The following is a 27,684-nucleotide window of genomic DNA, read 5'->3' as shown; positions in this document are numbered from 1 at the left end:
GCCAAAGAGGACAGCAGCTATATGAAGACTGGGATCGGGTGGGAGTGAGGGCCCACGAAGTACACTGACAAGCTTGTGCTTTATCCACAGCTGTTGACCTAGTGCTGCCAGAGCTGCAGGATTTTTAAGACAATGGGAAATTTGAATTTTGTGTAAAATCTCCCAATATTTAATATTTGTTACTAATTTTTTAAAAAAATAACATTGTATAAACCAAAAGAAAACATATCGGCCAGCTGAACTTGGCCTGTGAACACCACTTTTTAGCTTCACTATTTCCTAACAGACATTTGTCATTGATTAGGGCAATAAACTTATACTGGGTCTAAGGAGATGCTCTCTAAAAATTCTCTGTTCAAGTCATCCTCCACCTCATCCTAAGAGTTATATTTCTGAAAGAAAATTTTATCTGAAACCTTTTAGTGTCACCCCATTATTGATTCATTGACAGCAGGAGGTAACTGTGTGAGCTGGCACATATGTCAGTGATTTACCATCACTAGTCATGTCAGCCTTGTTAGACAGGCCCTTTACCACATGGCCATATCACCCCCCATCCCCTCACATCCCCTGCACACCCAGTTATGAGGCTCGCTCCACCAAGATGATACCTCTCTATTGCTCCCCAACCCAGTCCTTTCCCTCCCCATCTCCTTTTTCTCCCTTCTTTACAAATGCTTGTTAAAATTTAATTGTTTCAGAAATAGAACTTTGATTTTAAATTAAGAATAGTGCATTGAAATCTTCAGGACTCAGCTTAAAGATCACTTCTTTTAAGAAAACTTCCTTGACCGCCCTGGATGGACCATCCCACCCCAGTGTTATTTCTCAAAGCACTCCGCATATTTTCTTATGACTCTACCAGGACTTGTGATTGTATATTTATCTGTGTGTTTGGTCTTTCCCTAAGGAGGTACAGAGGGCAGGATTCTTCATTACCACATACCTAGCACCATGCAGAGGACTTGGGCAATGGCGATTGTGCTGTATTTAGCACATAAATACATGGATCATAGACTCACTAGACACTCCCTGAAGACAAAGGCACTATTTTAGAGTATGATGACAAACCCTTAAGTGCCATTGTTACTAAGAATCTTATGAAATTTATTCCATGGCTCTGCAGCCTTCTATGCCTCACTACATCTGTTACCCTTCTGTTGTCTGCCTAGGTCATTTTGCACTTGTCTCATTTATTTTGTCCAAGCAAATTAAGATATCTTTTAAGAAACAAAGAAAAACTCACACTTAAGTCTACAAATTCAAAATAGAAAGTTTCCAAATAGTCTCAATACTTACAAATAATGACTAAAGAACTATTATGTTTTCTTATATAACATATGCTAAATATCTAGAGGATCTTTATTTCTAATGGAAATAAATTGAAGAAACAAATAAAAGATTGACTTGTAGAACAGCAGAGTGAGGACACAGGGGATTCTCTCCCTAAAAAACAAACATTTTAACTGGAGAAAACTATGAAAAAACAATCAGTTAAAGCCTCTGGAAATTATCCTAAGGGCATACAGCAAATGAAGAAACATCCCATCAACAAAATCAAAAAAATCTACTAAATCTCAGTAAGAACAAGGAGTCTGTAGCCTTTGAGCCATGACCCACTCCCCAACCACCAAATTCATTTTTGAAGACTACTCTGGGGCTCTACTCCAGGGAGTACAGTCAAGAAGATGGGCCCTTTCCCCTCAGCTCCCAGTTTAGGGCACAGTTTCACTTTAGGAAGTCTGTCCACCAGCATCTCTTATCTCCTAGCCCATTTTTTAGAAGCTATACCCCAAGTGTGGCAGGCCAAGAATACTGACATAGTTGTCATATTCTACCTAATCCATAGGGTAGAGGCACAACACCAGAGAGGCAAGTCCAGAAAACTTGCACCACTAGCAGCCACTCTAGAGCAGAGGTGTCACTCCAGGAGAAGGAGCACTGTCCCCACCCCCAGTTCTATGAAGTGGCACAGAGGTTCTACCCCAAGGGAGACAGGTTATAAGGAAAAAGAGTTCTATAGTGCTGCCTGAGAGGGCTGACTTTATTCGAAACAGCAGAATTCCATGCCCAAGGGCATTGTTGAAATTAATGGAGAGCAATTCAGATAGTACTTCTACCTCCATGATACTGTATCAACAAATAAATGTTTAACAGAGAAAATCAGGATAACAAACAAACAAACAAATAGCCAAGAGTAGCCCTCTGGAACCACAGTCAAACTGCAGAGTTGGGATGGATACGCTAGGCTAAACCCACTTAGGAGCGCTCAGAGCAGCCCATAGGGGAAGATATGGGTTGCAGCACCACCTCTAACCACATTGGACGAAAAACAATAAGCTGCTCTGACCCAGGGGCAACTCCTAGGAAGCCAGGGCTTTAAAATTAAATCATATACATCCCTGGCAGTATGGCATGTACGAGGCCTCACCCTCATGGGAGTGGTTAGAGGTGATAGCTGACTTCTCATTAAAAACAGGTAAAGCCAGAAGGCAGTGGGACAATATTCAAAATTCTGAAAGAAACAAATAACTTACATGATGCTTTTTTGGGGGGGCGGGGAGGGGGGCTTTGAAATCCTCAGGTTAAGTCATAAGATTGAACATTAATTGTTTTACCTTAGGCAACTCATCTCCTCATTATTGTAAAAACCAAAGATCACAGTTGTTAATCTTCATTTTGAAGTCGTCCAGCTTTTCACTTGTTTGATCCGGACATAATTATAAGCCAAAAAACTCTAATTTTTGTATAAAATTTTCTTAGTCACGGAACCATGAAACATGAGTTTTTACTATATAAGTGTCTTATAGCCATAATATGTTAAATAATGTCATACATATGTGTGAAAATATTAGGACTAGTCACCTTAAGATAGATGATACATTCTTATGGGAATCACCTGCTAAATACTGCTTATGCACAATGCTCAGACTAAAATCATATGTTCATCAGATGACCAGTCAGAGATTTCCCGTTGTTCTTGGATATAAAATATTGTGTTTGCAAGAAGAATTGAACACAGTAATAATTATATGTGATTTCATTATATTTTTATCCATATATCTGATAAACTACATTTTAGAAAAAATGTTCCTAGCAACATTTTGGTAATAGTGATGATTTTCAAGGAATATCTGTTAACTAACATCCTTGAGTATTAGTGTTTGATGAAACATAATTTAGAAATGTTTTAAATAGGTTACTTCTTGCTCACTTATGCTGTCACTTTTATTTACTGCTCTTTGAAAGATTTATTAACTGATTATTAAGTATTTATTAGCTTTTTTGTTCCTTTACTTCCTATGCCTTCAGACTATGCTGTCCAACAGGGCGGTCAGTAGCCACATGTGATAACTTAAATTTAAAATAATTAAAATTAAATAAAATTTAAAATTCAATTGCTCACTCACATTAACCATATTGGAAGCACCCAATGGCCCCTTGTGGCTAGCAGCTACCACATTCAACAACACAGATATAAAACATTTCATTAGCACAGAGTTCTCTTAGATTACACACTGCTTTAGACTGAAGGTCTATTCTTTATTGCTTATTACAACAGTGTGTAGATCGGTTATACTGAAATATGATGGAGGTCTAGCTCTAGAAGTTAGGCTGGTAATTCCCCACTTTAGCATATTTAAAATCATATTTATGTCAAATGCACTTACATATTCATTTAATTTTATTTTTAGAGTTTTCTTATTTGATGTTGTATGGCCTTGGGTGAGATACAAAACCTTTCTGATCTTCCATCTTCTATGTGCTAAGTAAAGATAATAGCAGCTTAGCTCGTAAAGGCCTTTTGAGGATAAAACAATGCAAATAGAACAGGACCTGTCACTAACCAAGTGCTATCAAGATGATGGATTGCTAACCCATATACACTGTGAAAAATTGATGTTTGTATTTGAAGCTTATAATTTGTGCAATAATTTGTTATGCAACAATAGATAATGTAATAACTGCTCAATGAAGCAGAAAAAAGGTTAGAAAAGATATAGGTTTGAAAAACACTCTTTAGTAATTTGACTTAATAGATCATGTAAGAAACCTACTTAACAACTAGAGCATATGTATTTTTGTCATTTGAAACTTTCATAAAAATTGATTATATGCTAAGCCATAAAATAAGTCTCTATATATTTAAAAGCATCATTATTAGAGAATATATTCTTTTAGCTTAGTGCAATCAAATTAGAGTTAATAACAAAATATATGTTTTAAATCCTTATAGAAAAATATTTTGATACTTCTGAATAACTCATTGATCGAAGAGGAAATAGTAATGGAAACTTTAAAATACGTAGAACTCATAAATAATGAAAATACTAAATAGCAAAATTTATGTGATTGCATTAATTTGACATTTAGAAGAAATTTTATAGTCTAAACAGCTCATTTTAGAAACTTCCTTCTAGAAAGAAGGAAGGCTCAAAATTAATGAGCTAAGCTTCTAACATAGTTGAACAATAGAATAAATACCAAAAAAATAGAAGGAAGAAGTTTATAAACTTATGAATAAAAATTAATGACATAAACAAAGAAACAGTGAATAAACAAAGCCAAGAGTTGGTTCTTTGAAATGATTAATAATAATTCTATGGTAAATTTATAAAGAAAATATATAAATAAATAATAGTAAAAAGGAAAAATAGGGACATCAACTTCATCAGGGATTGGAAACATAGTAAGAGGATATAATTCTATCTTTATGCTAATAAATTTGAAAACTGATAAAATGGGCAAATACCTAGAAAATATAACTTACCAAAATGTCAAGAAAAAATTAGAAAGCCCAAATAATTCAATTACCATTAGAGAAGTTGAGTTGATAATTAAAAATCTTCCAAGGAAGAAAAGCACTAGAGCCAAATAATTTTATTACTAAATTCTTTCAAACTATCAAAAAACAAAAAGATCATTCAAGTTTTACATACAGTTTTCAAAGAAAAAAAGGAATTCCTGTCAACTTATTCTATGAAGCTGATATAAATAATCCTGATAACAAATCAAATATAAGAAATACAATTAAAGGTCAATATCACTAATGGACATAGATACAAAAATCCTGAATAAAACATAGCAAATAGGATCTTGGCTTTATCTCAGGAGTAAAATAATGTTTTAACAATTGAAAATATTAGCAAAGAAAATAAAAACATATAATCATTTCAATTAATGCAGAAAATGCATTTGATAAAATCCAACACCTATTCATGGTTTTTAAAAATTTCTCAGCAAACTGGGAATCCTTAACCTGATGAAAGATGTCTATCAAACAACAACAATGACAACAAAAAACTATACAAACTTCACTCTTAATTGTAAAACATTGAAGACATTTTCTTAAAAATCAAGGACTATATAAGGATACCCAGTGTCACTGGCTTCTCTTTCAGCTTTGTACCAAAGGCTCTAAAGGGCAGTTAAAAAATATAAGTTAATACAATGCATAAGGATTGGGAAAGCAGAAGAAAATTGTTAGTATGCATGGGTAAAAATGATTACATAAAACTTTATAAAAAGTATTATACATAATAAATTTTAGTAAGACTGATGAATTACAAAAGGACAATATACAAAAGTCATTTGTACTTCTCTGTTAGAACAGCAACACACAGCAACAAACAAAAATACCATTTAAAATAGCAAGCAACCATAAGCAATGTAGGTATAGCTCTACCTAAAGATGTTTAAGAACTATATGGAAAAATTTATATTACAAAAATTGACCTAAAACTATATTATAAAAATTGACCCACCAAAAGAAAACTTTATTATAAAAATCAGCCTAAGTACTCTGCAAGGGAAAGATCAATTCTTGTGCCAGTCACTGTGCAGAGCCCTGTGTCACTTTAATGCTCACAATAGCCCTCTAAGTTATGTTCCCCGTATTTCTGTGTTAAGATGAGTAACTTCAAGCTTAACTGTAGTTAGCAACATTTTTAAGGTCCCAGAGTTCCTAACATGGTGCTGCCTCCCTGGGAAGACATTTACATTCCCTTGAATATGATGTGATTTATGGGTAACATCTCTGGTAATTCAGGAAAGACAAGTTGATCATGTGGCGTTTTTCTACTCAGACGTGTCACACTAGCACTGATAAACTGACTTTGGTTTGGACTGCTGAATGCCACAGGTCCAATCCAGTCGAACTAGTGGAGACAGTGACTCCACTTCAGGCCCGAGCCATTATACTCCTGAGCCTCAGCTATGTGAGTAGAACAAGGTGGTAGAGCATGTGTGACCAGGCATGAACAAAAGGAGGAGAAGGAAAATAGTAATAATTCATCTCTAGGGCAAAAGAGTAAACAAACAATAGCACCCTTCGTTGATCATTTGAGATAAAGGCACATGTCAGAGCAAATTTAAAGCAAAGGTATTAACCAATTCCCCACTTCTCCCTTCTCAACACAAGTAATCAAAAGAAAGCAAAAAACGAACAAGACAAATGGACTCAGACACAGACAACAGTGGCTACCAGAGAAAAAGGGGTGAAAGAAAAAGGGAAAGGTAGAAGAGAGTAAAGAGGGTCAAATATATGCAGATGGAAGGAGATTTAACTTTGGGTGGTAAACACAATGCAATATACAAAAGATGTAATATTGAATTATACACTTGAAACCTGTATAATTTTATTAAATCAATGTCACCCCCAGTAAATTTAAAAAAAAAAAAATTCTCTCCGGTTTTTATGAAGCAGACCCACAGAGATTTTGTATTCATCTTGATGTTTATATATATATATTGACAATAATGCTTACAAAAGTGTGGGATGCACTAATATAGTCAAGCAGGCATTAACTTAATTGTATGGGAGTGGGTATACAAACTCTTACAGTAGGTTCTTCCCTCTTACAGAACTGCTGGGGCTTCCTCTTTAGTAAGTGGAATCTAGTTCCCCAGGTTCCTCTTCAGTCTCCTTAATTAGACATGGAACAGAGAGGCAAGTCAGGTGAGGGGATAGCTAGCAGGGGAGTAGGCCTTTGAGGAAAGATAAACATTAAAGCACTTCCCTCCAAGAGGTTATGATATGGAATGGTCTATGGACAAAAAAGATATTATAAATTCAACATAAAAGTGTATACTTTTATCCCTGCTTTAACATAGCATACTGTTCCAAACATGACAATATTACGAGAGAGTAATCTTTTGTCCTTTCCCACTTGGGTCTCTGATTAAAACAGACAGTTTTGCTTATTTTGAATGAAATGTTAAGTTGTATTGGCCGGTTAATAAATTGTTCTCAAGGGACTTAATTTAAGAGCATTTTTCCTTCATTATATTACATTAGCATCCCCCGCCCCATTTTTTTTTGGATACTCTAGCATAAATTACATTGTGATCTTACTACTATAATATGATTCTTATCAAACATTTAAAAGTATCTTTGGAAAGCTGCAGTTGGCAAAGTTCTTCTGGATAAGTATCCTCATTATTGACAAGTTAAAATGTGTATATATAACTATATTTTGAACAGTTTGATGTAGTGGTAGAACAAATCATTGCCTCTCTGTAAAAATTAGATTTGGATGTTCCAGATTTTATGGTCATCATGAAGTTTGCCATGAGTTTATTCCTTGTTGTGTTCTTTGTGCTCCCCTTGCAAACCAGAATGCTACTTGCCCTGGGATGCCCTCTTCGGTTCCATTATGCAAAATTGATCACTCTTCTTATACATTCTTATAACTTACTGTAATGTGATGTTATGGCACAAAAATATCAAAATCAAGAGCCTTGGGTTTAAGACCTGATTTTGCTACCTCTTTACTACTTTGGCTAATGTTTAAAATACTTTGAGCCTCACTTTTCACATCTATCAAATGGAGGTAATAATGCCCACTTTCCTCAGTTAAAGGATTAAATAGATAACATATGAGAAGGCTCTAACTAGCCATAATACATTATATTAGTGTGAGGTGTTAATGTTACCCTGCTATCTTTTATTTGATTCTCAATCATATTGTTTTTATTTGACCCACTCCTCTTATATATCCTACAATGTATGCATTAGTGAGTGAATAGGTGAATGAATATTTCTGTGAACACTGTCTGCAATCAGGTATTATGTGAGTTTTCTGTATACATATTTACCAGAGAGACTCATCTAGTATTTATTAAGAGCCTGCTATAGCTCAGATAGAGAATATGGGAGCAGTTTCAACCCTCATTCAGGGTAGAATTAGTAGTTTGCATGTGGTTACTGTTGCATAAAGTTTTTTATGGAGAAGGTTGCAGATATAGGGTAAGATTTTAAAATTTATTGTTGTATTGAACATCATAATGTATTCATTTTATTTTTTTTAAATCTAAATATATCCATAATTTTAAACTTTTAGAGTTATCTCTAAAAGTAAGTGGTTTCCAGTATTTGTTAAAGATGCACAAGAAAACATGCACTTATATTACATTACAATTTTCCTTTAAAAGTTTATGTATAATGACAAGGTAACATGCCTCTTTGCAAAGTATATTTTTCTAATTGATTTTTAAGTGTTTGATTCCTTCTCATTGTTTGCGCTTTTTAGCACAATGAATTGGACACCCTACCAACTTCCAAAAGTGCCAGTAAGTTTTCTCATCTTTTCTCCACGATTATCCTATATTTTTCCAGTGAGATCTCTTTCAAGTTGTTTCCTATATCACTTTTTTTATGCAAATTTTTTAAGGTATGGTATATACAATATGGTTTACCCATGTAAAATAAATGCACCCATTTAAGCATAGAGCTCAGTAGGTTTTGACAAATGTTTCTACCATATAATACCCACCATAATCTATGGCCATGCTACCCTGAACAAGCCTGATCCTGTCTGATCTCAGAAGCTAAGCAGGATCGGGCGTGGTTAGTACTTGGATGGGAGACCACCTAGGAAGACTAGGTGCTATAGGTGTAAAAAATAAAAAAGTAAGAGATTGTAAGCTGACAAGGTCCTTGCAATCTGTGAGGTCAACCAAAAAATTTTAAAATTAATTAATTAATTAAAAAAAAAATACCCACCACAATGAAGACATAGACTATTTCCATTACTCCAGAAAGTTCCTGTATGTCCTCTGCTGCAAATCCTTCTGAGCCCATCTCAGGCAGCTACGGATCTGCTTGCTGTCACTATGAATTCATTTTGCATTTTTATAATTTGATATAAATATAAACTACATTTGATGGATTTTTTCCTACTCAGCAAAATGTTTTTCAAGATTTATTCCTGTTGCTGCAAGTGTCAGTAGTTCCTTTTCATTTTCCTTTCTATTGCTGAATAGTAGTTCATTGTAAGAATATAACACAATTTATCCATAACTATTTTTGAACATTTGTTTCCAGTTTGAGGCTATTATTTAATGAAGCTGCTATGAATACTTGTCTATTAATCTTTATGTGAACATTCAATTTTATTTCTTTTGTGAAAATACCTTTAGTGTAATGACTAGCCATATAAGTATATGTTTAACTTTGTAAGAAACTGCCAAAGTGGTGCTCACTTCAGCAACACATATACTAAAATTGGAATGATACAGAGAAGATTCACATGGCCCCAGCGTAAGGATGACATGAAAATTCATGAAGCGTTCCATTTTTTAAACAGACATACAGAGACCAAAACGTTGGTTACTGGAAGGGAAGTGTGGGGGAGGGGAGTGGGTGAAAAAGAGAAGGGGAATATAGTAAATAATATTGTAATAAGTTTGTTTACATGGCGAGTGATGATTGCTAGAATTAGTGGGATGATTACTAGTGGGATGATTACTAGTGGGATGATTAAAAATGTCGAATATTGTACACCTCAACTAATTAATGTAATCAGTATAAGATTCTGTACCAACTATACTTCAATAAAAGAATTAATTAAAAAAATAAGCTGCCAAATTGTATTCTAAAGTGGCTATAACATATATAGTCTCACCTAAAACGCATGATAGTTTCAGTTTTTCCCAATCCTCAGTGAAACTTGATACTGTGAATCATTTTCACTTTAGCCTTTCCAGTGAGCGTGTAGTGATATCTCATTGTGGTTTTAACTTGCACTTTCCTAATACCTAACGGTATTGTGCATCTTTTTATGTGTTTATTGGACATATGTGTATCTTCTCTGATGAAATATTTATTCATGTTTTTGGACATTTTGTTTTACATTGAGATGATGTAAAACCAGCCATTTTAATGTGAACAATTCAATTGCATTTAGTACATTCACAGTGTTATGCAACCACCACTACCAGCTAGTTCTAAAACATTTTGTCTATGGCCATGCTACCCTGAACATGCCTGATCCTGTCTGATCTCGGAAGTTAAGCAGGGTTGGGCTTGGTTAGTACTTGGATGGGAGACCACCTAGGAAGACCAGGTGCTATAGGCATAAATAAATAAATAATAAATAAAACATTTTAATTACTCCAAATATCCATAAAACAGTTAACAGGCATATCTTTGAGATATTGTGGGTTCAGTCCCAACCCACTACTGCAATAAAGCAAATATCACAATGAAGTGAGTCACACAAATTTTTGGTTTCCTAGTACATACACAATTTATGTTTACATTATCCTGTCGTCTACTAAGTGTGCGATAGCATTATGTCTTTTAAAAAATGTACATACGTTAATTTAAAAATACTTTTTTTTTGCTAATGTAGAGTCTTGCTTTGATGTTGATGCCTGCTGACATAGCAGAGTGGTGGTTGCTGAAAGTCAGGGTGGCTGTGGCAATTTCTTTAAATAAGACGCAGGAAGTTTGCCACATTGATTGACTCTTCCTTTCACAAATGAGTTCTCTGAAGCATGCGATAGCATTTTACCTACAGTAGAACTTCTTTCAAAACTGGAGTCACATCTCTGAAACCCTGCCGCTGCTTTATCAGTTTTTATGTAATATTCTAAGTCCTTTTCATCATTTCAACAATCTTCACAGTATCTTCACTAGGAATAGATTCCATCTCATGAAACCACTTTCTTTGCTCATCCGTAAGAAGCACTGATGGTGGCTGTGGTAAATGTGTACCATTCTCTTCAGGCCACTCCCTCCAGGAACGAGTTGGGGATTAGAGTGTGATGCTGTAGGCGGAGGCGAGCAGACCAATGGCACCACTGATACTGGTGCCGGCGTAGGCCTTGTGGTGATACTTTGTGCCATTAGGGATGTCCCAGTCCCGGTGAAGAAGCATTTGTGACATGGCTGTACACCCAAGCCCCGCACTGCAAAACCTGTCTGCTCTCTATGCCCAAGGGCCTTAATTGGCCTAATTTCAACATTCTTGTGTCTCAGGGAATAGGAAGGGCAGAGGAGAGGAAGAGAGATGGGGGAACAGCTAGTCAGTGGAGCAGTCAGACACACATTTATCAGTTAAGTTCCCTGTCTTGTATGGGTGCAACTCATGATGCCCCAAAACAATTACAATAGTAGCATCAAAGATTACTGATCACAGATCACCATAACAAATATAATGATAATGAAAAATTTTGAAATTTGTGAGAATTACCAAATTTAACACAGACACAGAGTAAGCAAATGCTGTTAGAAAAAAATGGCACCAATAGACTTGCTTGAGGCAGGGTTACTACAACCTTCAAATTATAAAAAAATGGAATATCTGCAATGCACAATAAAATTAAGTACAATAAAACGAGCTATGCCTGTAAGACCTGTCTCTCTCTCCACCTACCCCCTGGCAACCACCATTCTGTGTTCTGACTCAATGGTTTTAACTATCCTGGATATTTCATAGAGATGGAATTCTACAATATGTGATGTTTTTCTGTCTTGAGTCCATTTTTTGATTGGACTGTTTATCTTCTTACTATTGAGTCCTAAGAGTTCTTTTTGTATTTTGGATACAAGTCCTTTGTCAGATATTTGGTTAACAAATATGTTCTCCTAGCTTGTGGTTTGCCTATTCACTTTCTTAATGGTATCTTTTGAAGAGCAGAAGTTTTAATTTTGGTATGTGAAGATAATCAATGTTTTTCTTTTATAATTTGTGTTTTTGTGTCCTGATTGAGAAATATTACCTACTTAAAGTTGACAAAGATTTTTCTCCTTTGTTTTCTTCTAAAAGTTTAGTTTTTATATTTGGGTCTATGATCCATTTTGAGTTAATTTTTTTATAAAATATGAGACAACAGTTAAAGTGTTGTTTTTTTTTTCCCGCATATGGATATCCAGGGTTTTTTTACTGCCTCTGGTAGCAGATGAAACAGGCTAAAATAAGGAAAACAATTGAAGTCTGTCCATGAAGTGATCATGTCTTATTCTTTTACTCTGTATTGTGAGAAGTCGCACACTTCTCTTACCCTTGCACATAGAGGTAAAAACCAGTCTTTTCTGAGGAATTTTTCTCATCAAGAGGAAAGATGTAAAGATATTGACATCTGACAGCCAGATCACCCATGAGTTGTTCATGGATGATAAGTTCCACCTGCTCATTCAGAGGTTCTAGGAAGCTTGTTAGAACCGTTTTCGTAAATAGGAACAGACAGCAGAATCACTGGAGCCTGAAAAAAAGCTTCTTAAAATGAAATTATGAATATTACAACCATAAAACAAAAGAGGACACTATCAAGAGGGAGGAAAGCATCTTTCAGGACTTAAAAGAGAAATCTTGGAAGTCAAAAATATGAAAACAAGAAATTATTAAAAACCTAATTAGAAGTATTGGAAGACAAAATTGAGGAAACTCCCAGAGAGAAATAGAAAAGAGGAGAGATAAATTAAGAAAATTATAGGAAAAGACCAGGATATCCAATAAATGACTTAAAAGTAAACATGATTCCACTGTAAAAGTGTCCGCCCTTTCACTCACCTAGTACATAGAAACAGATTTTACCTACGCATATTACCATGCAATGTCAGTGCCCTGGGAACTAAAACCTCATCTACCAGAGAAAAGGGAGAATAAAAAAGCAGGATTGGACGTAGAATGGAAAAAGTATTTCCATTGTAGAAATCTAGACCCAACCAAACTTCCCATAAAGTTTGAGAATAAATTATGGACAATTTCATGAATTACTTCAGAAATTTTACTTTCCACTCCCTCCTTTTAGGCAAGCTAAAAGATATGAGCTACTAACTTGAAGAAATAAATTAAGAAAGGAAGGTATGAGATATGGGAAATAGGAGATCCAACATATTAGAGCAGCAAAGGGAATAACAGATTTTCTGACAGATCTCAGGATGACTAGTACGCCACAGTTCAGCCTTGAGCAGAGCAGAAGGCTCTGGAAGAGCCTCTACAGGGTAGAATACCTGTGAAGTTCTGCATCCTAAAGGAAGATTTTGATAATTGGCAGAGGTTTGGTGTAGAATTTATGGTGAGAACATAGAAGAGTAATTTTAAGATGTATAAGGAAAGGAAAAATAATCATGTTTTACTATTTTTTATCAAATTTATTGGGGTGACATTGGTTAACAAAATTATATAGGTTTCACAATAAATTGCAAAGAAAACATAGATACTAAACTCATGGACCTTGGACTTAAAGAGGATTTTATGAATTTGACCTCAAAGGCAAGAGACGTAAAAGCAAAAATACAAGAATAGAACTATATCGAACTGAAAAGCTTCTGCACAGCAAAATAGACCATCAATAAGAGAAAGAGGCAACCATCCAAATGGGTGAAGATATTTGCAAACAACACCTCTGATAAGGGGCTGATATCCAAAATATACGAAGAACTCATACAACTCAACACTAAAAAATAAACAATCCAATTAAAAAATGGGCAGAGGACCTGAACAGACACTTCTCCCAAGAAAACATACAAATGGCCAACAGACATATGAGAAGATGCTCAACTTCACTAGCAATTAGGGAAATGAAAATTAAAACCACGAGATATCTCCTCATACCTGTTAAAATGGCTATCATCAATAGGACAAGTAATAACAAGTGCTGAAGAGGTTGTGAGGAAAAAGGAACTCTCATACAGAGTACCTATGCAATTTATTATTTCAGGTCTTATATTTAGGTTTTTGGTCGATTTTGAGTTAATTTTGGTATATGGTGATAGAGAGCAGTCTGGTTTCATTCTTTCGTATGTGGCTTTCCAATTTCTCCAGCCCCATTTATTGAAGAAGCTTTCTTTTCTCCATTGTATGTTTTTAGCTCCTTTGTTGAAAATTATTTGCTCATGTATATGTGAGTTTATTTCTGGGCTCTCAGTTCTGTTACATTGTTCTGTGCTTGTTTTTCTGCCAATGCCATGCTGTTTTGATTATTGTCTCTTTGTAGTATGATTCAAAGTTAAGCAGTGTGATACCTCCGGCCATGCTCTTTTTTCTCAGGATGCTTTGACTATTCAGGGCCTTCTGTGATTCCATACAAATCTGATGATTTTTGTTCTATTTCTTTTTTTAAAATGACATTGGGATTTTGATGGGGATTGCATTAAATCTGTACAATGCTTTGGGTAATATGGTCATTTTAACTATGCTGATTCTTTCAATCCATAAACACGGAATATCTTTCCATTCTTTCGTGTCTTCTTCAATTTCTTCTTCAATTTAATAATGTCATGTAGTTTTCAGTGTATAGGTCCTTCATGTGTTTTGTTAAGGTTATTTCTAGGTATTATATTTTTCGTGTCGCAAAAGGAAATTTTTTTCCATTTCTTTTTCTGAAATTTCATTGTTAGTGTATAGGAACACAAGTGGATTTTTTTTTTTGAAGTTTAGTGATTGTTTATTGTCACACAGAGCTAATTTGGTACAACTGGGATTTGATACAGGATTCTTAGGCTTCAAACCCATATTCTTCCCCTACTCATAAGAATCCACTTAGTCAGTTTCTTTTGGCTTCTGCTATCCCCAGAACTACCTGGACTACTTCGGTTTTGAGAATTACCACTCTCATGCCATCTCTAATCTAGTTAGGAATGATTATTAATCACCTGGACAGCTACTATTTTCTAGTAATTTAATTAAATTACAAAATGAGAAAACAGTGAATTCAGTTATATAATACAAGTGGATTTTTGTACATTGATTTTTAACCTGCAACCTATTATTGTTTCTAATAGGGTTTTTTTGGTAGAATTTTTAGGGTTGTCTATATAGAGAATCATGTCATCTGCAAAAAGTGACAATTTGACTTCTTCATTCTCAGTTTGGATGCTTTTCATTTCTTTCTCTTGGCTGATTCTTCTAGCTTGGACTTCCAATGTTATATTGAATAAGAGTAGCGAGAGCAGGCATCCTTGTCTTGTTCCTGATCTTAGAGGGAAAGGTTTCAGTTTTTCACCATTGAGTATGATATTAGCTGAGGTTTTGTTGTATATGACCTTTACTATGTCAAGGTACTTTTCTTCTATACCCATTTTATTAAGTGTTTTAATCATAAATGGTTGCTGTACCTTGTCAAATGCTTTTTCTGCATCTATTGATATGATCATATGATTTTTCTTATATTTTTCTATGTGCTATATTACATTGATTGATTCGTGTACGCTGAACCATCCTTGTGCCCATGGAATGAACCCCACTTGATTGTCATTTATAATATTTTTAATGTATTGTTGCATGCAATTTGCTAATATTTTGTTTAGGATTTTTGTATCTGTATGCATCAGAGGTACTGGTGTGTAGTTTTCTTTTTTTGTGTGTTATCCTTACCAGGTTTTGGTATTGGGGTAATGTTAGCCTCATAAAATGAGTTAGGAAGTTTTATATTTAAGACTATAAATTTCCTATAATATCCTTGTAGTTCATAAGTTTTGATATGCAATTTTTTTAAATATCGAGTTCAACATATTCTTTTCTACAGTGATTTCATATTCATTCTAAGAGTTGAAAAGAATATAAAATTTCCAAATTAGAAGAATTTTTCTAAGTACACTTTTTTTTGCTTGATTTCTCATTTAATTCTATTGTACGCAGAGGGTGTGCCCTATACCAAAGGTCCCCAACATTTTTGGCACCAGGGACTGGTGCTCCTGTGAGAATCTGATGTCTGATGATCTGAGGTGGAGCTGAGGCAGTGATGCTAGCTAGCGCTGGGGAGTGGCTGCACATACAGATGAAGCTTTGCTCCCTCACCCGCTTCTCATCTCCTGCTGTGTGGCCAGTTCCTAACAGGACAAGGACCAGCACTGGTCTGAGGCCCAGAGGTTGGAGACCCCTGCCCTATACTATAGTGATTCTTTGAAATTCATTCAGACTTGCCTTATGGACAAGTAAGTGCCTGGTCACTATTTTTTTTTTTTAATGTCCCTTGTGCACTTGACAATGCACTTATTTAGTTGTAGGAAGTTTTTCTAATTGCATGTCCAACAAATTAAACTTGTTAGGTATATGCAAGTTTTCTAAATCTTTACTACTTTTTTCTCTGATTGATAATGATTGGCAGAGGTATGTTGAAATTTACCACAATGATGTTACATTTGTGAATTTCTTTCTGAAGTTTTATCAGTTTTTTCTTTATATATTTTGAGGCTAAGAGCATAAAGGCTTAGAATTACATGTCTTCATGGCAAATTAACCTTTATTAATATTAATATTAGTGACCTCTCTATCCTTAATAATGCTTTCTCACCTAAAATCTATTTTGTTTACTCTCAAAAGCACCTCCTCAGCTTCCTTTTGGTTAATATTTGCCTGAAACATTTTTTTGTCCTTTGAACATATCTGTGCTTTAGGGGGGTTCCTGTCAACGACTTATTGGAAGACATTTTTCTTTCTTCAAGCGACATGACAAACTGCCTTTTAACTGACAAGTTTAAGTCATTTTTATTACATTTCTAATATATATAGACCTGTGTCTACCATCTTACTTATTACCTTACATTTGCCTGCTTTTTTTAATGTTTCTTCTTTGCATTTTTAAATTTTTGTCCATTTGCCCATATTTCTCATTCTATTTTTCCACCTAGTGATTTGGAAGTTATGTGTCCTATTTCTGTTCTTTTGGTTGTTATCCCTGAAATTTTACCGCATGTATATATTAATGAAGTCTAGCGTTATCTTAATCCTGATATGAGTTATAAGAGGACTTGGGAACATTTGAACCCCAGTCAATCTATTTGACTTACTTGCTATCCGTTTCTAGTTTTTCAGCTCTTAATACATTAATTAATATTACTGGTCGTGTTGTTATTTTATCCTATCATATTTATTTTGATTCTTTTATATTGTTGACTCAGTAGTCCTTGTATCTTAGGCCCTTTTTTTTCAGGATAATTTCCTTTTTCCTAAATTACATAATTTACAAATTATTTTAGTAATTACCTTAGTAACTAGTACATATTTCAGGCTCTGTAGATGGAAAATGTGTCCGGCGTTTCTTTATTTTAATATGTCTCTATTTTACCATCATTCTTGAAAGAATGGCTTTCAGATATGAAAATATTTAATTATTTTCTGGCTTTATTCATTGCTCTGGAGAAGGCCAATGTATATCAAATTTTTATTCATGTAAAGATGTTCTCTGTCTTTTCACCCTTTTTGCTTTTAAAATCTTATCAATGTCTTTGATGTTCCTTAGTAGTTTCATTACAGTATTTGCAGTAGGATGGATTTCCTTTTAATTGTCCTGCTTGGCATTTGTTTTCTTCTTATATCTACAGATTTATTTCTTATATTAATTAGAAGATATTCTCAGTTACTAGAGCTACAAATTATTGCTTCTCCTTCCTCTATTTTGTTCCTCTTGAATTCCGATTAGACACATGTTAGACTTAATCACTTTGTCCTCTGTATTTCTCCCTCATGTTTTTTAATCTCAGTTCTCAAGGTGCGTTCTGGGTAATTTATTCAAATTTATAACCCAATTCACATATACAAACTGTCCAGAAACATATAACCATTTGGCACACCTATTTAATAAATTTTTATTTCAATAAGTATAGCTTTCCTTTTTGAAATTTTATTTCTTTCTTCTTCAAATTTGCCAAGTAATTTTATATAGCATTTTGTCTCCTATTTATATGTTTGTGATTTTTTATCTTTTTAAAATAGTTATTTTATATTTTATACATTTTAATTGTAATATTTCTGACCCTTCCACATAATAGTTTGTTATTTTTTCTGACCCTTCCTCATAATGCTTTGTTTCTTTTGTACTTGGTGATTTTTATTTGCGTATATCTTTATTTGATTTTACTCAATGGCAAACTGGAAATATAATTAAGGGTGCTTTTCTTCAAACAAGATTTAAATTCACTTCTGTTTTTTTAAATTTAATTTATTGAGATAACATTGGTTAATAACCTTATATAAGTTTCAAGTATACAATTCTATAATACATCATCTGTATATTGCATTGTGTGCTCACCACCCAAAGTCTAGTCTTCTTTCATTACCATATATTTGACCCCCTTTATCCTCTTCATGCTCCCCCAACCCCCTTCCCACTGGCAACCACCATATTGTTGTCTGTCTATGAATTAGATTGTTTTGTCTATTCATTTGTCACTTTCTGTTTTATATCTCACATATGAGTAAAATCATATGGTTCTCGTCCTTTGCCATCTTACTCATTTCATTAAGCATGATTCTCTTGCAAACCAGAGGGGGCCCTGTGGACCTGGGAGACATTATCAGGAAGTCTAAACTTAGTCTACTGCCTTTTGCCAAGGCAGTATTTAAGGTTCATAGCTTGATGTAGCTTTCCTTTGTTCATTTTTTGTCATCTGTTCGTTTCCAACATGCACTTTTCTTTATACCTTCAACTTTAAAATAGTTTTGTTTCTCACAGTCTATTTGGTAGTGTTATTTTACTAAATTTTTTTCAGGCTCCAAGAAATGTTTTCTGAGAATGTGTCATTTCATAATAAATAAGATTTCATTTACCTGAATTATGAAGTGAAGGATTGAAAATTCAATCATATACAGGTTTTTATATACTGACCTTTGAACTTAAAAAGTGGGGGGAATCCCATCATGTCACTGGATATCTATTAGGTCTATGTTGCTGCCAGTTGGGACACTAGTTTTTATCCTGCTGGGATATGCATTTCTGTAAATATGTATCTGCTCAGAGAAAAGGAACATATTCTCATCGAATGTTATTGTTATTCTCATCATAATGTTACACTGAAGCTCTTCTCAGTGTTGAGCATTTATACAAAATATATTACTTGTTATGGCAGATAGGATAAACATGGGGAAGAAGATGCTCTGTTTCTGGGCAAACAGTATTATATTTGATTTGAAAGGGTGGCCTTCTTGTGTGCTTTTAAACCTCATTAGGCTTAAGGTTTAGTTTTATGCCAAAAGAGAAGTTCTGTCTCTTGTGTTTTGTGGATAGTAATCAAAAACTGGCATGTACAAATCTAAAAAGTGCATGTTTAAATTTGACTTCATTTACCCTGATTCATCCATTTAAGAAGATGACTACCATAGATTTCTAGTGAAGGAGAAGGAAATCTTGATCTTTCTATTGAATCAAAAAGTGTCTCCTAAAAGACCAAATGTGAATGCTTTTTTTTGTAGAGTCTGCCTTCTCATGCAAGATGCCTGTGGAATGGTCAGTGAAGTGCACTCAGAGTGCACCATCTTGAAGGACAGACAGTTGAAAGGGAAATCCTGCAGTCTGTCAGGGATGAAGTTTCCATAGAAGGCCACAAGAGGAAGGTGAGGACACACTATAATAGCATCCAATTGACTACAATGGCTGATTCTTTTATTAGTCTTTTATCTATAATTTTATTTTTAAATGAGGATCCTAGAGTTTGCCTGTAACACAAGACCAAGGGTTGAGTGGAGCCCATAAAGTACCTCTGAGGGAAAAATAATAATTGACAACAAAAACAATTATACAAGTTTAGTGATTCAGAATTTTATAAAATTAAGATTTTAAAATGTTATGTGTATTTTAATTCTAAAAATTTGTTTTCTGTATGTTTTCTTAACTCTAACAATAAGGCAGCCTTGTATGAGTCAGTTAATGTAAATGAAAATATACTTTAGTGAAAAGACATCTTATAAGCATAAGCGAAGCTCTGAAATGATCACATATTTTTGCTTTTCATAGTAAGAATGCTTGTTCTCTGTCAAGTTTTATGGCATCTCACCCTAAAATGTTGTTTTGGATAGGCAGAGGTGGAATGGTATATATATATGGTCCAAACTGTGGCTTTTACATTTAAAATAATCATCTTAATCCATGATTTAGAGAAAAGAAGAAATGTTTTTAATGGAGCTATCCAGTCACATAGAGAATTAGCATGAATCGCGAATTTGGGATTTTTCTCAATCGTATTTATAACCTCTCCTCAAATATTGTGTTATTTTTAACTATCTTGATGTTAATGTTTTGTTTAATTATGGTAACATCTGAGCTTATAACAATATCTGAGGGAGAAAAACCCCATTATGAGTATATGATATTCTGATTTTGAAGCCGTTATTAATAGCATCTTTGGATGGTTTGCATAATCACCATTCTAGCCATCATTCTAAAATGTGAACATTTACTGAGCATTTCTCCTGACTGACTTCTATAGACAGTCAGCTGTCCCATGGGCCTCAACTCTATGTCTCATCTGTCTTTCGTATGGCACTGTGCAGATGGTTGACAGCTCTGCCCAAGTGCTTGTTTTCCTGAAAAATGTATATTTCATAGACAGGTCTCCTGTAAGCACTGAGTAGATACAAGAATATTTTATTGCTCCATGTAGATTTGTCTTGTACAAATACTTCCTTTTGTTTCTAAAAGGGTGGCTGTATTATAATGTAATTAGCTTATAGATTGGAGTGGAGTAAAGGCAGGGGTGTTGCCCAGACATTTGGAAAGCATACCAAGACATGTGAAAAGCTTCACTGGGTCATACCTTATTTTTTAGTAAGACTGAACCTCATTTTAGTCCTCAGAATCACAAGCATCTGAAAAGACTAAATGTAGTTATGGTAAAAGATATTGCTGCCATGGCAATGACCTGACAGCATTAACTCCATCAGGGCCATTTAGGAGGTTGTCTTCCTTGACATGAACTCTACACATGAGCCTCCCACCTGAGCACACCAGGATACAAGTATGTTCCCATCTCAGGAGAGCCTCCTTATGGGGCAGCAGTTGTTTGGGCTGTCAGGTTTCTTGGTCTACCCCAGGCCAAGGGGAGACTGCTCCGTACCGAGAGATGCACTTCTTGTTGGAGATTGTAGGATGTAACTTATGGAAATAATACTAAATAAACAGCCAGGACTGGAATTAGGCGGTCTTTGGCTCTATAAAGTTCATGTTCTTTTACCATGATGCTTTACATCCATGTGTGTACCTAATATTTAATCTCGTTTTGGTGGGTTAAAATGGAAGCTGTACAACATTGCCACAGGAAATGAATTTTTTTCCCATGTGAAATGCACTGAATATTTCAAATCATTCATTTACAAACTTTTGAAAGCCACACCTTTTTTAAGTTGGTGACTGAATATCTGATGCTTTTTTTTTTTTTAGCTTGGCATTAATTTCTTTATCTTATGTATTTAACTTTATTTTGGCATGCAGCCATCCAAATAAATATTTAGATTGCCTTTTTGTTCTTTTAGAAGCTATATTTCTTCCAAACAAATTATTAAATAGTTTTGGAATGCTAAGTGTTATAATTGCCTATTAGTGATATCAATTGTCAGTCATCCACCAGTGGCCCAGTAAACACAAATTGTCTTCCCCCCACCCCCCCAAATTACAATGTTTCTTAGCAACTCTCATAAACTTTAACAAAATATACTTCTCATAAACTTTAACCAAATATACTTACTTCCAAAAGTTCAAGCTGCAGTGATTAACTATAGTTATATAATTTCAATATCTAATACAGAAAATAATTTTTTTGCTAGTTGGAAGATAGTTGTATGTTTAGGCAAAATCATGGAGTCTTATAGATCTTGGCTACCAGATTTCATCAGTTCCATGGTTATTGTGATAGAAAATCACTACTCCCTTTGAAGTAGACTGATGACCTCAGAGCCATCAAGTCAGACAAACATGCTATTGGACCACTGTGCAAGGATCACCACTCTGTCCACCTGCCTCATTTGGGAAGGCTTACAGAAAAACAACTGTCATATCTTTTGTGTTTCTCTGACATATTTTTGAAGTTGAGTGTCTGTACTGACTAGTTAAAGTAAGAAGAGTCAGAAAAATAGCCTGGATTTAAAGGAAAAAACTACCATTTTCAAAACAACACTGAAGCATGCTCACTAAGCAGAATGTGGAGTTCTGCCTCTGCTTTTCTCCTTTCTGGAACACTACTTGCTGTTTGTTCAGTGACTTCTCCTAAGGAGTATCCCCTGAACTTTGTCCTCCCAAGTGGCCTGTGCAGCAGTTTAGTAGGTCAAACAAGTAGAAAAGTCACATTACTTTGATGTCATTCTATGTATGAACTTTATCTTTTTATTGTTGATTATTGTATTTTTTTATTTTTATATGATAAGGCAATACTGAGGGGGAAAAAAGAAATTTCCTGAAATATGTTAACCCTATTGATATGGAAAATATAGCTATCGAATTTTTTTTTGTGGAGGAGGAGAACATCTTTTGGTTCAAAATACTACTAGTATTTATGTCCCAAATTATTAAACCTCTGTGTCGAACATATTATTAATTTTTAGGCACTATTTTATTTAGATCTCTCGAATGGCCCTTTAAGAGTGAAGTATTGGAGAAGATTTTATTACAGAGCATTAATTAGTACTCACTGTACACAGAGAGCTCCACCTGAGTACTGAGAATGACAAGGAAGCAATTGATATCATCTTTGACCTTGAATTGCACCCCTTAGAACAGAAAACTAGGTAGGCACTAGTATTAGAGCAATTGATGCTTTAAGTAACTAGATCTTAACTGGCTGTTCTCAAAAGGTTTTTTGAAAGAAGTGAGTGAGAACAAATGCTTTAAACAACTTGATCTGGCAGAAGGAAAAGTTCTCTTCAAATTGGTGAAATGTTATCTGTGAAAACATAAAAGCAAGATTAAGAAAGATGTATGCAAAAAAAAGAAGAAAGAGGGTTTATTGAAAAGATAATTCACTCATTTAGTCTATAAATATTTAGTAACTGTTAGTGTTATGCCCCTGGCTAGTTGGTGTAAAATTAAGCTCTGTGCTAGATTTTTGGGATTTATTCTAGACCAGAATATACTGAAGTATAAAGTCAGCTAGATAAAGCTTTAAAATCCTATTATTAGGGATTCTGCATTGGTACAAGAGAAAGTTAGGACCACTATGAATTTTTGAGAGAAGAAAAGAAGAGGTAATAGAGATGAAAGTGAGGTTAAGATTATCCTGCTGTTGTACCTATAGTAGATTTGACATAAAGGGAGAGAGATTGGGGCAGGGCTATAAGTTTGGAAACTTCTGCAGCAATTGAGGGAAGAGCAAAGAACCAGTTACCAGTTGATTTTGAATTTCTGGCACCTACAGTCAGTTCTAGTAAAGAGCTGTGGCAGATGCCAAGAGATAAAATAGACCACTTCTTCCAAGAACTTGTGGACCAGCAGGAGATCCCAGGAGGAGACCTAAAAAGGCACCATCTGGCAAGTGCCTAATAGAGAAAGCTGTGGCTGATAGCCCACCACTGAGAGAAGCTCAGCGGGTAGTTAAGATTTAGGAATCCTAAGGAGAACAAGAAAGGCCTGGGGCTAAGGACTAGAATGATGAATGGAGGGAGGACAGCCTTCATTGTCTAAACAGCCATGTGCCTCCCTTGGGAGAAGGTATGAAGATAAGGAGAGCACTGCCGTCTGATTAGCTTTAATAAAAGAATAAGCTATTGCTTACTTGGGAGGGGGTTGCATTTCAGAGAATGATCCAATAAATAGTTTATTGTTTAAATATCAGCTTTTGTTTCCAAGGTAGCAGATGAAGTGCTGATAAATTTACACTAAAAGCCAAGTTTAGTCAACATGCTCAAAAACTAACCTAATGGTCAGGAAAACAAAGTCCCTTAGAAGCCCTCTTCCCAATCTCTAGCTGCTATACTTGTGGCCTTTGGACCCCCCACTAGAGCATGTACTATTTCCTGGGCCTAGAACACTTTGCATTTCTCCTGGGCCTTCTTTAAGCCTCACCTTTCCCTCACAGGCCAGTCATCTGTGTTCCTTCATTAAGACTCCTGGCACTTTTACCTGGCACTGCCTCCTTTGTCTCCTGCAGCAGTTACTGCTGCGTCGCCCCCTTCCCTTCTCCACTAGGGCACCCAATGGTAACGGTGCTTCAGTGCCCGTATCCAGGGCTGTGTGGGATTCCCACCAGAGAGGTATATTTTAATGTAAATAAGAGTGACACCAGAAGTTTAAGTTTGACTGTGTTCAATTATTTTATCTATCTATTTATCTATCTATCTATCTATCTATTATCTATCTATCTATCTATCTATCTATTTATTTATTTGTGATATACAAACATCAACTCTTGTATGAGGAACACTGGGATGGCTTTCCCACACTGGCCTGCACCATGTGCTGAGCTGCCCAGATCTGAGTCAGACTGACTTATTGACATACAGACCTTGTTCTGGTCACTGTTGCACCCCTTGTCACAGTGTAGCCAGCAGTCCCAATCTTTTTGGCACCAGAGACTGGTGCTCCTATGAGAATCTAATGCCTGCTGATCTGCGGTGGAGCTGAGGCAGTGATGCTAGCGCTGGGGAGCGGCTGCAAATACAGAAGAAGCTTCGCTCACTTGCGCGCCACTCACCTCCTGCTGTGCAGCCCATTTCCTAACAGGCCACTGATCATTACCCCAGTCGAGAGTTTGGGGACCCTTGGTGTAGACAATTAGTAAATTGTTGATGTTTATGCGAATGCCTAGTGGACAGTATTTCAGACTGGCCGGCTGATCATTAGGCTCTGTGAGCGTAGGAGCCATTTCTTGCTCACCATCATATTTCTCGTATGTAGTCTCTGTTCTCACCTCCTTCTTACAGAGGAGGGCATGAAACCAAGGTAAGGGTGATTGGCCCAGGGTGACACAATTGGCCGGGGTCAAGCTCCAGTGGGCACCAGGGTGTTCAGTCTCTTGTGGAGACCCTCGCCTTCCCTCTTGCTGAGTGTGACCCAGAGTGTACAGAAGTGCAGTAGAAGGAATTATTCGACACAAGTCAGCTGGGCTGGGTTCGGGTTATCATTGAGGAATCATTTCAGATGCTCTTTTAACAGGAAAATATATAGTGGTAAGAGCTCTCCTTGGGTAAGAAACTTCAGTAGTAATTTCCTTCCTTTGGTTTTCTCTCTTCAAAAAGGCCACCTTTTAGAGTCACATACTTAGGGCTTGAGGTCCAGAATCTCTTTGTTAATTGTCATGGTTGAAAACCCTCTTTTAAGAGGGACATTCTTAAGAATCCCTTTATGATTTTGAAAAATAAAATTGTTCCTGGTGGCTTCACCCAAGTTTTTACAAGAAGAATAAAATGTCACTGAAAGAGAATGTAATAAATTTTGAAACCAAGGACACACAAAAAAGCAAAAGGAAGCTCCTCCTAAAGGAGCCCCATATTATTAATTTGAGCCTTTAATCAGTGCATTTTGTGTTTTCCCTATTGGTTTATTGTTGTTTTTGTTCTGCCAGTATTTCTTACCATTAGTATTTTAATTCAGAATTAAATCTTTTTATTGCCCTTTAACAGTAGTTTTTTTTTTTAATCTCTTTTGACAGTTGTACAGGGAAGCATACAACAATACAACAATAAGTGAAGTTTAAATAAAGAACTCTTCAAGATGGTATCCCTTCTTCTGATAATCAATACTTGAACATCAACTTTCCTTGGTTGTTAATATTGTGTATGTGTTGTTTTTGTGTTCTGATGTATTTTTCTCTTGACATTACTTTTTGCAGAATTTTTTGTGTGTCTGCACTACCTGCATCTCCTTATTTTGCTGCTGTGGTGTTCTCTAATTTGAGGACACCCCAGTGGTCATTCTTCATATAGTAGAAAGAATCTTAACTTGAAATCGGGAGACCTGAATTAGACTATTGGCTGTGCTACCAATACCAGTAGATCTGGACCCTAATTTGTCTGAAAATGAAAGGACTATTCTAAATAAACTTTAAGCCTCTTTAGGTTTGAGGATATTCCTTTCCCTTTCAGAGTTAGGACAGTGGGCTTTTATTTTTAGCTTTGTACATATAGATACTTTTTTCATCTGAATATCTTTTCCTTAAAGGAAATACTGAACCCGTAAATGAGATTAACTGGGGCACCGAGGGAAACAGGAAAATGCAAAAGAAGTTGAATGGTGGAGCTACCATTTATCATATGCCATACGCCATGCTGGGTGTATACACTGTGTGTGATCCTCAAAATAACTTCTCAGAGCAAATATTTTATCCATTTAACAGATAAGGAAATAAAGCTCATCAACAGTAAATATTTTACTCTAAACACACTTTTAATTGACCCCAAAGCAAATTCTGCTTCTAATATGGCATCCTGAAGCATAGTCTAGCTTGATTGTATACAGGGTGGTGTTGAGGGGTACAGGGTAGGGTGCCTAATGGTTTATTAAGAAATAAACAATTATTTTCTTCTGTTACTCTCTGTAACTGGGGTGGGATGGGGATTGGGGGAAGACATGAGAAAACCCCCCCTCCCCCCCACTGCAGGCTGCTGCTCCAATGAGATCTAGGCTCAGAAATGCCAGTTTCAGAACTAGGTACTAACCTTGCTTCTTGCCGAGGTAGTGGGTGGGAAAGGTCCTATGCTGCTGTCTTTCCATCACCATAGTTCTCTCTGTAAAGCCATCCATGCGGTGGTGCAGTTGATTAATTAATTAGGTTGGAGCCCAGTCACTTGGTAAAGGGACTTATTTTGTGTTTTCTTCCTCATTATTTGACATGGCAATGTAAATTATTTTGATAAGATTAACAGATTTAGTCTTTGAAAGAGTATATGAAGAGAAGCTACTTGATATGTGAATTCACAATAATAGAATAGTTGTAAAGAGACAAAATTTTTTTTCAAATATCAGAGCATACTTGTAATGATGTTTGGTAAAAAATATTTGTATCTATCAAGAAATATGAGCTGACAGCTTTTGTGTGGAAACATGAGTGTTCTTGCCTATACTTTGGTGAGTAAGTAGATCATGTGACACTTTTGAAATAATAAGTACCCCTTGGGACACTAGAAAAGACCAGGAACTATTTGCAAAGTTCCAGACAGCAATATGTAGCAGGAGTTCCTTATTTCCCATGCAACTGAGTGTGTGTGTATAATTTCCTGCCGTGGCAGAACAGAAATGTGCAAAGAACTTGTTTTATACAAAGTCATGCAAGTTAATATTATTATGTCTCAAATTTTGAGGAAATAGTTGAGATTAGGAAGGATATCCTGTAAAATATGAGGCATTCCAGAGTTACAAATTTATCTTAGATAATTATATAAATTTAAATAGTGATTCAAAGGAATAATGCCAAAGGCTTTATTTCAGATATGTGTTTATTTCCTTCTTTTAGTTTCTCCATGTACAATTTGAAAAGTTTTTTCCTGAAGTTCAGTGAACTAGCCTTAAGAAATGTTTAGTAATTTCTCCTATCTATAAGATGTTTGTGGATTTTCTTAGCAGAAAATGGTCTCTGGGATCAGAGACTGATTTGATGCCTTTCCTGGCTACATGACCTTGGAGAAGGAAAATCTCCACACAAGTGCTGAGGTGTGTACCCAGCAAGTGGTGAATATAATCATCCCAAGAGTATTATTGAAAAGCTGTTTTACAATATGAATTGTTTTACAATACCTTGCACCATCACAATATAAG

General features: G+C 35.4%; 1 protein-coding gene, 2 non-coding genes and 1 pseudogene across 3 annotated transcripts in view; all 4 read left to right on the top strand.

Annotated features, from left to right (window-relative positions):
• Positions 1-27,684, top strand: part of SPIDR (scaffolding protein involved in DNA repair) — a 435,467-nt gene that overhangs the window by 368,795 nt on the left and 38,988 nt on the right. The window contains 1 exon segment of the mRNA XM_023526085.1: positions 19,422-19,562. Coding sequence (XP_023381853.1) covers positions 19,422-19,562 — 141 coding nt within the window.
• Positions 8,779-8,897, top strand: LOC111733944 (annotated as a pseudogene).
• Positions 9,476-9,582, top strand: LOC111733954. Its single transcript, XR_002778248.1, has one exon. It is a non-coding gene; the product is annotated as a U6 spliceosomal RNA (small nuclear RNA).
• Positions 10,240-10,358, top strand: LOC111733951. The gene has a single exon (XR_002778247.1). It is a non-coding gene; the product is annotated as a 5S ribosomal RNA (ribosomal RNA).

Source organism: Pteropus vampyrus, unplaced genomic scaffold, assembly GCF_000151845.1.
Source record: "Pteropus vampyrus isolate Shadow unplaced genomic scaffold, Pvam_2.0 Scaffold702, whole genome shotgun sequence".
NCBI lineage: Eukaryota > Metazoa > Chordata > Mammalia > Chiroptera > Pteropodidae > Pteropus > Pteropus vampyrus.
The sequence above is the reverse complement of the archived record's forward strand: the minus strand, read 5'-3'. Positions and strand labels throughout refer to the sequence as shown.